This window comes from Polypterus senegalus, chromosome 10, assembly GCF_016835505.1.
Source record: "Polypterus senegalus isolate Bchr_013 chromosome 10, ASM1683550v1, whole genome shotgun sequence".
Classification (NCBI taxonomy): domain Eukaryota; kingdom Metazoa; phylum Chordata; class Cladistia; order Polypteriformes; family Polypteridae; genus Polypterus; species Polypterus senegalus.
This window is the reverse complement of record NC_053163.1, coordinates 3,249,194-3,263,332: the sequence shown is the minus strand read 5'-3', so window position 1 is coordinate 3,263,332 and position 14,139 is coordinate 3,249,194. Positions and strand designations below refer to the sequence as shown.

General features: G+C 41.5%; 1 protein-coding gene across 1 annotated transcript; it reads right to left on the bottom strand.

Moving 5' to 3' along the window:
• Positions 1–3,469: 3,469 nt before the first annotated feature.
• On the bottom strand, positions 3,470–14,121 carry LOC120536510 (tripartite motif-containing protein 16-like). The gene is made up of 7 exons (XM_039764904.1): positions 13,705–14,121; positions 12,839–13,374; positions 10,042–10,137; positions 9,254–9,487; positions 9,004–9,157; positions 8,823–8,882; positions 3,470–5,205 (listed from the first exon to the last, which is right to left on the bottom strand). Exons 2-7 carry the CDS (start codon positions 13,175–13,177, stop codon positions 4,664–4,666), a joined length of 1,425 nt encoding a protein of 474 aa, XP_039620838.1. The 5' UTR covers positions 13,178–13,374; positions 13,705–14,121; the 3' UTR covers positions 3,470–4,663.
• Between the last annotated feature and the right edge of the window lie 18 nt (positions 14,122–14,139).

Genomic DNA, 14,139 nt, shown 5'->3' with positions numbered 1-14,139 from the left:
GCCCCCTGAGGCAGACAAAGACTGTACGGTACACTCTGACAGTCACACTTTTAATGTCTTGTTAACGCTGGCATCTTCATTGATCCAAAATTCCACCAGGAGTCACTTGCAGTATGTCTGCCTTATCTGAGTTCAAGTTTAAAATCCTTTTACTATGAAGTGTTATCAGTGATGACTGCCAGCGCTGATCCACAGACACAGAAGGTTTAGCTGAACACGTCTTGTGTTGACAGCCAGTCTGAAGAAATGAAACTGAAAGAATCGGCAGGCACATCTGATTGGATTTCCATGTGCAATCATCTCATGATGGTCCAGTTAAAACAGATTACATTTAATGTCTCACATATTGATTGCACCAATATTTGAATTTGAATTTTGCACTGTCTGACTGAGAGCCAAGGCACAAGATTTAGAGAAAGAGTATGAAAAACTGGAGCGCATTGAGTTGAGAGAGAAGGAGATTTAGAATAGCGAAGGCTAGGAACAGAGCTGGAAAGGATTTCAGTCAGAAAAAGCAAATGGAAGATCAGCAAGGTGTTGAATAAAAAAAAAATCCATGAGTAATATTTGGGGATAATTTATTGGAGGTGGATTTTTGATGGTTTTTTTTAAGCCATTCTGTAGTAGATTTACTTTGATGTTTGGGGTCACTGTCCTGTTGCTGCATCATCTAAATTCTACTGAGCTTCAGCTGGTGGACAGCCACACTAACCTTTGCAATTTATTTTCCATTTGGTGGTGGCAATGTGTCCAGGTCCCGAGGGCAACAATAATGCCTCAAATCACGATGTGCCATTCACTTTACTTCACTATTGGCATGGGGCGCCCTTTTTACACCATACGTACTGCTGAGTATTCTTCCCAAATAATTCAACCTCAGTTTCATCGGTCCACTTTTTATCAAAAGTGTTTTGGAGTGTCTTTGGGAAACGTTATGCGTACAGCGATGTTTTTTGTAGAGAGTTGTGGCCTCCTCCATGGTGTTCTGCCAAGAACTCCATGCCTGTTCGATGTTTTGTGTATAGTGGACTCATAGATAGAAATGTCCACCTATTCCAATGATTCCATCAAGCCTTAAGCTGATACAGTTTGATTTATTTTGACTTCTATTATTGAGTGTTCTGTGTTGTGCCTTTTGAGTCATTTTGGCTGGGCACCCACTTCTAAACAGACTAACCACAGTACTAAATCATCTCCATTTACACAAAATTTGATTGACCGTAGACTGATGAATATCTAAATGAAATGACTTTGTAGTCTTTTCCTGATTCATGGAATTCCTGACTGTACTGTAGATCTTTTCTGCAAGGCATGCTTCACATCAGCAGATGATTCTTGTCATTAACAATCTCAAAATATCTGAGCTTTTGTTTTTATAGTTTAAAGGAGCTCTAAACCACACCCCCAGCCCTATTTCATTGGTTAGATTACAGGATTTGTAACTCCAGACTCCACCAAACTTTTGTTGAAGTCATTACTCGAGGAGTTCACAGACTTTTCCAACCTACGCATGTGAATTTTTGAACGATGTGGTCAATATATTGAAGAACAATACAAGAACTGCTGCAACCTGGATGAAGATCATATTTTAAGATAACTTTATACATAAATGTGGTCATTTTCAAAGGGTTCACATACTTTTTGTTATTGCTGTTGTGGACTATGGCCGGCTGTTCACTCTGGCCAATACCCCGATGCCGCTAGATGGAGTCCTTCCGGCAGCGTGGAGGTGCACTGAATTCCAGCAGGACATCATGGATATTGGAGTTTTCCTTCACAGCCCTGCTGGATACCAAGGGGATGCTGCAGGGAGGCTCAGAGACTTGTATTTGCCCTATAACCTGGAGGTACATCCTGGTCACAGGGACAGAGCAAATGACGTACTTCTGGGATGAAAAAGAAGAGCTTTTGATTTGACCCGGAAGTGCTAGGAAGTCACATGGACCACGTCCGGGTCAACGACTATAAAGGACTCTGTGAAATCCCAGACAAACGAGCTGAGCTGGGTGGCTGGGTGGCAATGCGTCTCGGAGAGTGGAGGATTATTGATTATTGTGTATTGTGTTTATTTATATGAGTATTGTGGAGAGGTGGGTGCTCTGTGCACATTAATATTGTAATAAATTCATAATTTGGACTTTTATCTGGTGTCTGACGTATTGTCCGAGGGTTCAAAGGAGTGATAGCGCCCCCTATCTGTCACACTGTATAAAATGAGTGGCATAGAGATAAAGAGAGCTTTTGGAAAAATAAAACACAATCAGAAGGATGCAGAAGCAGGTCAGCAATGCAGTGGTCTCCTTTCAGCAGACTGAAGGTTGGTTGTTCTTAAACCAGTGCAGGATGGCTTGTGATCAACAGCCTCAAACTTATCTGACCACTAAATCTGGATTGACTTTTAGAATTTCAGTGATGGATGATAAACCTGGTGGCACGGTAGTGCAATGGTAGCGCTGCTGCCTCGCAGTTAGGAGACCCAGGTTTGCTTCCTGGGTTCTCCCCGTGTCTGGGTGGGTTTCCTCCGGTTTCCTCCCACAGTCCAAAGACATACAGGTTAGGTGGATTGGCGATTCTAAATTGGTGTGTGTCCTGCGGTGGGTTGGCACCCTGCCCAGCATTGGTTCCTGCCCTGTGTTGGCTGGGATTGGCTCCAGCAGACCCCCATGACCCTGTGTTCAGATTCAGCGGGTTGGACGATGGATGGATGATAAACCGAAGGAGTGGGCCGCCATTCTTTGTCATACTAACCACCCCTGCTCTACTTCTCCAGAAAGATTTTAAAACTATCATTTATTAGCCTAAGAGAAAACATGCAGCCTTTTAAACTTCAAATAAATCAGCAAAGCACGAACATAATATTGCACATTTTAGCACATGCTGATGAGAGTTGGGAAGTGACAATGTAGTTAAGGGAGTGCCAGAGAAGAAGTTGTATGTGACAGAAATGAGAAAAGATGTGCAGAGTTTCAAGGAAGAACAGAATCAGAAATACAGTAAAAGTAGGATAGCTAAGAATTTACAGGAAAGTAGGATGTAGTGGTGTGGACGTGTGATGAGAAGAGACCATGAATATATGGGCAAAAGAGGGATGGGAATGGACATCCATGGGAAGAGAAAGTGAGGTGGATGGACAAAGTTAAAGAAGATCTGAAGGGGAGGAGGTGCAGGACCAAGCAGTATGGACAAGGTTGATCAAGCACATCGACCCCACAAAGAGGAAGAAGAAGTTTTACTTCTCCTTCTTCCACTTTTGCATGTAACAGTTTTATTCTTTAGAAAAAGAATATCAGCTTAAATCTTAAAACTTGTTACTCGTGCTATTTGGAATTCATTAGATGAGGTGATCAGGTCTCATCTTAATGGCCCTAGATCAATGAAAGAATGTTAGGATGCAAGATGGTCCAAAAAACACAGCAGTTCCTTTGTAATTAGGAAAAACAAGAATTAGTGTGAAGGAGCACAAAAGACATATGGTAGAAAAACTATGCTTTTATTGTGGTCATTTTGGCTTTTGGTGGCTTCATGCACCAAGTTAAAAGAAAGCTAAACTGTTCTCTTTATATTAGGACTGGTAGTGCTGCATGAGCTTGCATGTTCTCCCCTTGTCTGCATGGGTTTTCTCCCACAGTCCAAAGACATGCTGATTAGGTGGACTGATGATATTAAATTGGCAAATGAACTTGCAATAAACTTGTGTCCAATCCAGCTGCTGTTCCTGACTTGTGACAGATGACTACTCTGATAACCTCCACTTGCCCCATGGACCCAGCCCTAAATAACTGGGTTAGGAAAATGGATGGATGGGTTAAGGCATTAGCAGTCAAAAATATTAATAATAGCCCAAAATATTGTCTAATTGTTCCATTCAAAATTGATAAAAGGGTGTAAATGGCAATAATGGATGGACTGGCATCCAGACTGGAATGGAGTATAGTACTTTACTCAGAAGAGAAGCCACTGTGCGGGAATCACATGGATGAAGGTGCCAGGCTGGGTTGGTTTCCAGTCCTAGTCCTAGTCAGGTAGTCGGAATAATGGATGGACTGGGGAAATCTGAATACCGGAGACAATTCATCCCCTAACATGAAAAATGGCAGTGTTCATCTGGCTTGGTCCCAGTTTGGACACCATGGAGTTGCCTGGGATTTGTAGTTCAGAAGGGTGTCCCTGTCGGGGTCCTTGGCTGCCGCCGGGGGGCACAGTTGGTAGAGGACTCTGAGTGTCTCATCATCATGCTTCTGATTGATCCAGTAGTGCTTCCTCGGGGTAGTGTCATGGCACCAGAATTACTTCTTCCAAGTCTAAGATAAAAGAAGGTATCTCACCCCTTTCAGGGAGTCAGAGTTGAGAGGAAGTAGGACAACACTGGCTGGAGGGAGGTGAGAAGGACAAAGAGAGATAAGGGAGAGCTCTTATTGCCTGGTGTGTAGAAGGAGCAGACGTGTAAAAGTACTTAATTCAAGTAAAAGTCACTGAATGGAACCCAGGTCTGTTGTGGTGTCAGTGCTTTGGGATTCTGGGTGCTGTTACGCCTTCTTCTGGTCACACTGGGATTTATCAGCTCTAACTGATTCAGAGAAAACCGAAATCTTTTGTTAGCTTGAAGTTACTGAGGCAATTAAGAATTACAAAAACTCCATTAAGTGACAAATGTGGACACCAGTCACTGGTCAGATGGGTTTAGCTGGCAGATTTTCATGCTGGCATTCCTTCCAACCCAAAATCCCGGATAGAGCGGCCCAGTAAAGGAGACATTGAACTTGTAGAGGAGATTCATTTTGTTTGTGATGCTATAAAATGAAAGGGAGCCACCTGGATAGTCCACGTAGATGCCTATTTTATTGCTGGGGAGGGTGCAAATTGTAATACTTTTTCTATTATGACTCACAGAGCAATGTGAACTAGAGCAGACCAAACACCAGGACTTGTCATTGCATCCAAGGAAAAACTCCTCATTCTTTCCTTTCCTTCCAACTCCTTTATACGTCACTCCAATCCTTCCTCCGTCTCCACTCCATTCGACCTCCCAGTAGCAGCGAGTCCCACTCAGAGGTTCACTGCACAGAACTTGGGGCCAGTAGTCAAATCTGTCAGGATGAGCAGGATACGGGATCTCTGTCTTCTTGTACATCACCTGTTTGTTCCCGTCAGCCAGGTGCAGGCGTTTGTGTGTTGTGTTGGGGTCCAGGGTGAGTGGACAGAAGTCTAAATGGAAAGAAAAAAAAAGAAAACAATTAAAAAAATTGGCTTACATTGTGACGCAGGAAGCTAGAACTGAGGGAAGAAGTGCGTTAAACACAAAGAATACCATTGTGACCTTTAGTGCCACATAACTGCTGTGATGTCACTGACTAAACAAAATATCTGAGATCAATAAAATGAAATGACTTGTCAACAAAGTGCTGAGAGTCAGAGGTGTAGGAAACAACTGCAGTGGTCAAGTGGACACCTCAGTCTTTACAACTTTCAAGGGGTCAGGGTGCAGGTCTGTTCAGGGACATCAGGACAGGAGTGCTCTAAGAGGGATGAGCAGCTGTCAGGAAGGAAGAGAAAAGGAAAAAGACAGTAAGCTTGGGGTCCAAACAAGAAGCTTCATATCTAAGGGGTGTTTCCCAGGCTCTGAGAACACAAGCGATACGACTTCTGAGCAGCTGGGGTGTAGAGGTTAGCTTGTTCTCCCTTTTTGTTCCTAGAGTGGAATACAAACGGCTTCAGGACATCTGATGTCACTTCCTTCCAGGAACCGGATGTCCCTTTTCCTCCAGCTCTGCTATTTGAGAGCACCTCAGAGCAGGACCCAGCATTCATTTGTCAACTAGCATTGGAACACTGAAGTTCTTGCTTGGAAGACTCACAATAAAGATTGATGGTCATTTGTTGTATCTTTTCACACTGATTTTCTTCTCTGTCTTACCAACAACAGGGTTTACCAGGGTGGTACGCCCAAATCTTTTTCTTCCTTAGGAGGTTTTTTATTACAATATTAACAGATAAAGTATCAGAGAAGAAGGAGGGATGAAGATGAATGAGCAGGCGGAATATAAGAGAAGTGGTACCTCAGGACTTGAGAGTTACATGATGAGATAAATGAGATACCAAACGTCAGAGAGGAAATGGAGAGAGAACTGGTGTGTGATAATGAAGAAAGGAAATAAAATGGAAAGAAAATTCATGCCTAAGAGAGGCATAAAAGAAAAGAAGCCACACTGACAAAGGTTTGGGGGGCATCTGTGACCCCGTAAAATGTAAAGCAAACAAAGTAAACAATCTTTTCTGTAGTAAGTCCAAAGAAAGAACTGCCAGCAACGAAGGGGTTTGAAGTCATACAGATTCCGGGCGGGAAGGGGAGGGTCTAGGAGAGTAGACCACGGTGGTGACGTCAGCAGAGGAAAAAGTTGTCACTTCTGCAGGGGGTGGAAGAGAGAAGATGTCAGACTAGAGCACCAACCTCTGGTTTGGTGGAAAGATGGCCATCATCAGAGCCCGTAAGCTGTCTCCCAAATGTATGTGCGTGACACGAGTAATCGTAGAGAAAGAGAGGAATATAGAGGAAGAGCAGGAATGAAGAAAAGAAGGTCAGGAGGGTGAGGATAATAAAGGCAGGAGTAAGGAGATGAATGGGGCAAGGAGATCGGGGTAATGTGGAGGAAGAGCAATGAGAGCGAGAAAGTGTATGAAAGGACCTATTGGGGAAAGTAGGAAAGAAATGGCATAAAGTAGAAAATAATGGCCTATGTCACACAGTCCTTCATCTGGAATTTGAAACAAACTTTATCGGTGATAAATAAACCAAAAGGGAAATTAAACTATCAGAGAGTTTTCATATGGAAGCTATATACTAATGGTGATTCATTTAAATACAAAGTACTTTGAAGTCTTCACTATTCTTGCCGTCCTTGGGTGCCATATGTTGTATATGAATTGCAGTTGGGTTACAAAGTTCTCTGTTTTTCTTGACTTTGCTAAGCGACATATCAAATGCATTCTGACCCTCTGCCAGCCGAGAACTGGATTGAATGGGCTCTGAAAGTATTATAGAAAGATGGAAGAGTTGATGGAGGACTATTAATCAATTGGGGACAACGACAACAATTTGGGGTGCTTGAAGTAAAGTAATCCTCTTGGTGCTTTAATGTCCTGGTAGAGAATCCTAACTGGAAGTACACATGGCAAGAGCATGAGGTCAAAGAAGTCAGCAATGCACAGCTTAGTTAAAGGGGTGATCAGAGTATGCAGAGATCAGTTCATGTGTCTACAGTGATGAATCCACCAGAGTTTCATTTCCTCATTAAAGGACTGTGACCTTTACCATTGGGGACTTTAGGGCAGTGCTGTGATCTACAAACATGGTGGGATTTCTACCAGTAACTGAATATGTAACTTTAATTATACGGCTAAATACCAATATTGCTACTATACAGTAAATTTATATTTAATTAAAACTCACACATTTTTCTTTCTTTCTTTCTTTCTTTCTTTCTTTCTTTCTTTCTTTCTTTCTTTCTTTCTTTCTTTCTTTCTTTCTTTCTTTCTTTTGTTAAATGTTGGGGTCTTCATCTAGCACTTTAGTTCATTTCAAACAAGAGGATCACATTCAGTCACCATAATATATATTTTTTGTATTTACTTTCATTGTTTATCATCCTTGTCATGTTCTCATGCCCAGATGGAAGGACAGGCATCCTGACTGGGATAAAGGAAGGATTCATACCTGGCCAGGAGGCTTTAATGGGAGGATCAGGCAAACGGGCTCACCAGGAGCACCTTTTCCCCCCACACAACAGGTAGCAACGTTCCTCAAGGCTGAACCAGTTTAAGACACCATCATGGGAATTAGAGTCCAGAGACACAGGCCAGTTGGGGTCTCTAAGGACCACCAGATGGCGCTGCCTGGTTTCCACATGTCCTAAAAGTGCTTCTGAGGACTTGGACCGGAAAATGGGAGCAGTTCCCAGGTCAGCCTTAAAGAGAGCCCATTGCCTCACTGGAGTCGAGTCAAAGTCAGGAGGAAGGAGGCGACACTCTTAGTGAAGGAAGGAAAGATTTCTGAAATTATTTATTTGGCTGATATTCTTGTGAAGAAGATGTTTGTGGCAAATACAATCCTTTATTTAAACCTGGATCTTTTTCCAGTATTGCTGTGTCTGTGGTTTGGAGCTCAATGGCGCCTTCTTGTAGTTACACACGATACTATAAGTTTAGACTTTGCACCACATCCATCTCCATAGCCACCTTCCTAGCGCATCACGCCATTCACCGCATCAAAGCAGTTCTCTCCCCTGTGAAGTTGCAATTGCTTCAAAGCAATAAGGTGTGGGGGGTGCACCATAAATTCCTAAACACCCGATCGCACTGCACTTTGCACCACATCATTCTTCATAGCCTTATCTATCTATCTATCTATCTATCTATCTATCTATCTATCTATCTATCTATCTATCTATCTATCTATCTATCTATCTATCTATCTATCTATCTATCTATTATATAGTGCCTTTCATATCTATCTATCTATCTATCTATCTATCTATCTATCTATCTATCTATCTATCTATCTATCTATCTATCTATCTATCTATCTATCTATCTATCTATCTATCTATTTGATTCACATGCAGCTATCCTTTGTTCTTTATATGCCCATCTTGGAACTCTAATTATTACTGCTGTTCTGTTGTGCCAATAAATGCAAGAGTAATGAATAAACGTTCTTGTAGTAATAATATGTATCTTTTAGAATTGGCAAACAAGTGGTACCAGCATTGTCCTCCTCTCAGAGAGGCAAAAACTTTTACTTGTACAAAAAACCAAAGCAGACTTACATTTTAAAAATTGATCTCTCATTCTGAAATTTTGCAGTATGTAGCCTGGAGTGTCGACCCCTGAGGAGAAAAAGACAAAGGCAGATTTTAAGCAAGACAGCCCGTGTTTTTGTTTTTTTTTTCTTCCACACAGACTCTCTCAGGGTTCACTGAGAAGGTCACATGAGGACCTATATCCTACCTTTGATCTTCACAAATTTCCAGCTGCTGATCTCTTCCAGACTCTTCTGCAGATCAGACAAGTCATTCCTTAGAGTCTCAGGCAGCAAACTGTCATCAACTCTGATGTCAGGTGAATCTCCATCTTCAGAAGGGATGTCGGTATTTGGGAATTTCTAGATGAAGAGAGCAGAATGACAACAATAATGGAACAGCTAAATACTTTCTGAGTCAAACAGCCCTGTTGGCATCCATTAGAAGGGCCCTCTTACCTGAAGGAAGTGGATAGGATCGTTTGTCTGTGAAAGCTTGTCTAGTTCAGTGCTTCTTTTCTTCAGCGCCTCAATCTTCCTCTCCAGTAGCTTGATGAATTCCTCAGCTTTACTCACTTCCTTCTGCTCATAGTCTCTAATGAGTTCAGTGACCTCTGACCGCAGCCTCTCAATGGACTCAATCACAGCTTTAAAGGTCTTCTCAGGTTCCTGAAGTTCTGTTTCTGTGGAACTCTGATTAGAAGAATGTGCGGAGACATTTCAGTCCCATGTTCTTTAAGGGAGCATAGAGATGCACTTCCCAAGCAGTACAAAACCACAACCACCATAAAGATGACTTTGTGCTTCTGACTTCATAATCTTATCAACACATTCTTAATTAGCTAAAGCTCTCTTCACTTCAACTTCCATTTATGGGGAGCTATGTTCAAGGAAATACGTACAACCCGGAATTCTGTCCAGAGGGAGGAGGTACCATAGTTTACTGTTGGTGATTTGGAAGAAACCCAAACAGGCACGTGAAAGAGCAAGACTCAGATGATTGTTGAGCTTTAGGGGGGGATACATAATGTGTTTTGGAATTCACAGCCTTGCTTTTGTGTTGAAATTCTTTATTTTGTATTCGTTTCAGACTGAACAACTCTTAGTCTTATTTTAGAAGTTGTTACTAATTGGTTCAAGGTAAATTATTACTAAAAAAACCTCAATTAGTAGCGTAACTGACATTAGTTCAATGATATCTTGCTTCTCAGTAACACTACAACATCAGAAAGTGGCACAAGACTCACCTTAATCCTCACTACCGTCTCCTTCACCTCCTCCAGTTTCTTTTCTTTCTCTTCGATTCTTTCTTTGATTTTCACCCTTCTCTTCTTCAACTGGTTCTGTATGGAAACAAATTGAGGTGGACATATCAGAGGACTGGGAAGAGAGGAAATCATAAATGTGTTTTGGGTCCTCAGTGTGCTTTGAAGACAAATACAACCATCTGGGTCATTATTAGTGGTGTTAATTAAAAAGAAAGGTTAGATTTATTAAGGTTAGGTTGGAATATTCTGGCATTCATTTCATATTAGAGAAAGACCAGGTGAAAAGTTCAGAATGTGAATCCAGTCCACAAGAAGAGCAGACAAAATGAAACCTTGAAATTATTTACCATAAGTGGGGTATTATATCCCATATAAAATTAAGAAACAAAAAAATCAGAGATAGATTAGGGTTAGGGTTAGGCTTAGGGTTAGGGTTAGACCACCTTCAAGAATATAGCATAGTAAATGTATAAAATAATGGGGCCAGGTGATCCAAAACCAAGATATTAGACAGCACTGAGCAGGCAACTACAGGAGTTGCAGCAAAACGTACTTTGACATTGTAAAAGTCTTTTATATAACCAATGATATCAGAGGTAACTGTAGAAAACTGCATTTTAAGCTGGTGAATCAGCCAGAGACAAAGCAAAGACAAAACAAAACAGAGAGAAAAACCAAGAGAGACTCACCATGAACTCTATCAAGAGTAATTTAGGCTAAACCCTAGTGTCTGATTTAAATGCCGAGGGCAATCAGCTTGTGGTAAAATGCATTTAGGGTCCAGGGCAGTGTGTAAGTTTTTTAGTAAAAACAGTGCACTCAATGTCCTGGTGATTTTAGGTGCGTGCAGAAGCGAGGACAAGTGACCCTGGGGTGTTGATGGGGGAAATGGCGGAGCCCACACTCACGTGCACAGTTGAGCCGATTCTCTCATTAGCACGCTGGAGTGCATAATTAGACACCTGTGCTCAGTAAAGCATTGGGGGAGCTTGAGTAGGACAGAGAAGGAGAAGATCAGAAAAAAAGAAAAAGGAAAAAAGATGGAGATGGAGCTAGTGGTTCGTAAGAAGGGAACAAAAAAGAAAAGCGACAGGTTGATGGCTGAGTTGGCCAATAGTGTGGAGGTCTGAGAATTGGGCTCATGAGAAGCGAGCGGGCGGTACTCATGGGGCAGCGTCACACTTGCTGAGTGCCCAAGAAGCAGAAGTGACCAACCGATTAATTATAAAACTAAGTTTGGTAAATTTGCATTAAAAGATACTAAGCAGTTATATGGGGATGATGTAGTTTTGTTGTTTTTTTGTTACTTTTTTTAAGAATACTTTCTTCATGAATTTCATTCTGCTTTTCCAGGTGTTTTGATTATTTCATCCATCCATCCATTATCCAACCCGCTATATCCTAAGGGTCACAGGGGTCTGATGGAGCCAATCCCAGCCAACACAGGGCACAAGGCAGAAAAGAAACTCCAGGCAGGGTGCCAACCCGCCCCAGGACTCACACACACACACACACCCACATACAAAGCACACACTGGGGACAATTTAGAATCGCCAATGCACCTCACCTACATGTCTTTGGATTGTAGGAGGAAACCCACGCAGACACGGGGAGAACATACAAACTCCACGCCGGGAGGACCTGGGAAGCGAACCCACTGCGCCAACATGCCGCCCGTTGTGGTTATTTCATCCATTATTTGCTAATTATGCTGCTTTCGACTGTAACTCAGAACTCATAATCTCTGTTCTCCAATGCACAAACAGGATCTCAATGCACAAACAGGAAGTACAGTAGCACTTTGTAGGTTTAACTTCTTTATTAGAAGAATGCACTTTAATTGAATCACCTCAATCCATTATACCGAATATTGAGAAGGTGTAATGGTTAACATTATTGGAGTAAACAGTAGTGGACTAACTGATGTAAGCTTGATTGCTTGTGCATTGAGCTCAGTGGTTACTTTGTGCACTTTTTTAATTGTATCTTCCACATCTACTTCCACATGTTTGGCATATCACTCTGTTGTTCTTGGAACCATATACAGGTATAACTTTTTTTTTTTTTTCAAAAATGTAAATTCTCTCTGAAGTTCTTCATTAAACAAGCACTCACATGTAGTCATATCGACAGATTAAGCACCTGGCCAACTCAGAACTAAGCAGCTTGATGTCGCACTTCTGCAGTTCACAGATCTTAAACTTCACTTCATAAATACAGAACATGAAATTGATCAGATCTGGCCTGTGTTTAATAGAATTGATAGGAGAAGTGGTGTTTAAAGAACTGAGGGAAGTAAAGCTCTTTCTACAATGACTTACATGCTGTTCCATCAATGAGTTAAGAAATAAGTTGTGTCTAAAATACGGGACACATGAGAATTAAAAAAAAACAAAAAAACAAGAAAGCAAATCGGGCAAGAAATACATCACTGCCCAGGCAAGTACAGGACATCCGGTAACCTCAAGCAAGACCCATTTCAAGAGTGTCTCACACTTGAAAAGGACAAAACTTATAGCAGGTTTAACAGATTTTGTTTTCACGTCCGTTCAGTTTTGTTATTTTCTATTAAATGGGAGATAACACCCTCTAATTTCTGTATCACTTCACATTCCAGACTTTTATTCTGTTAATTTTTTTTTAATTCATGAGTGTCAAATAAGATTCTGCACAAGAGCAGTTAATTCATTGTAAATCATGAAGAACCAACTAGCAGCTCCCTTTTTTTATCTAGTTTTTGCCAGTTAAGCCTTCCCATTCCCAGTCCTATCCTTACCTGTTTCCCATTTTGCTCTTCCTCAGGTGTCACCATGTCATGAGTCTTGTGTTCGGTTGCTGCACAGAGCAAGCAGATGCAGCTCTCATCGGTCCTACAGAAGATTTCCAGAACCCTCTGGTGTTTTGCACAGAGTTTCTCTTCGATGTTTCCAGTCGGCTCCTCCAGTTTGTGTCGTTTGTAGGCGCCATGCTCCTTGTGCGGCTGCAGGTGAGTCTCACAGTAGGAGATCATGCAGGTCATGCAGGTCTTCCCTGCTTTCCTTTTTCTTCCAGTAGTACAAATGTCACAGGACACATTGTCAGGTCCAGTGTAAGTTTGAGGTGAAGAGGCTTCCATGTCTTTCAGTTTCTCTTTAATGTCTGTTCAACTCAAGCACAACTTTATATGCTGAGGACAGCTGTAGATCTCCAGTGTGTCTGACCAGTAGTTGTTTCCACGTGTGAGACTGATCAACTTCTCCCGGGTCTACAGACAGGAAAACATGGGCTGCTGCCTTTATAGTTCACATCCAGTCTGACATGTGGGTGTTGATTCTAAATAAATGAAACTTAAGTTTGATGTGTTTTAATGGAATGCAGACACACCCAGTATCATACTATGAGCTGAGAGTGGTTTATTAAGCAATCTTTACTTTCCGTTTTTCATTCCCCTGATCTATTTTCTGATATTTTCTAAATCACAGAGAGCCAGAGCCTCTATTTTCCCCACTGTCCTGCCAATTATTACTGTAAGATTAATTCCATTTTAATTCATGCTTTGTCTAAATACTCCATAGGATAATATTTGCAATTTTCCATCCTTCGGAATTTCCATAGTACACAGTGTCTTAATAAAAAAATCCATCAGGGGTTTATATTGCTAACCTCTTTAAGAACTTGAGAATAAATATGATCTGGTCCTGGTGATATGTCTGATTTCAGTCTACTCTTCTCCCTCTACAGTTTCTAAATTGCTGAATGCCTCCTCAATAGTCCCTGTTACTACTGGGAGGAAGAGGGAGGAGAACTAGGACAAGGATGATGGCAGACTGAGGAGAAAGATTTGGAAGAAGAGGAAGAAGATCAGGGTGAAGAAAAGAAGAAAGGGGAGATGTTTCTGATGAGATTAGGACTACAGTTATAGATTATCTGATCAACCACAGGTTAACTGTGAAGGAGACTGGACGGAAAATTTCCAGTGGCATCCATAATTGAAAAGTTTAGCAACTGTCTAATGGCTACTATGCCACATTCTAGGAAATTTTACTCTTAACTATAAAATAACACAACAGTCTGTGTGACAGAAGACATGAAGTGACC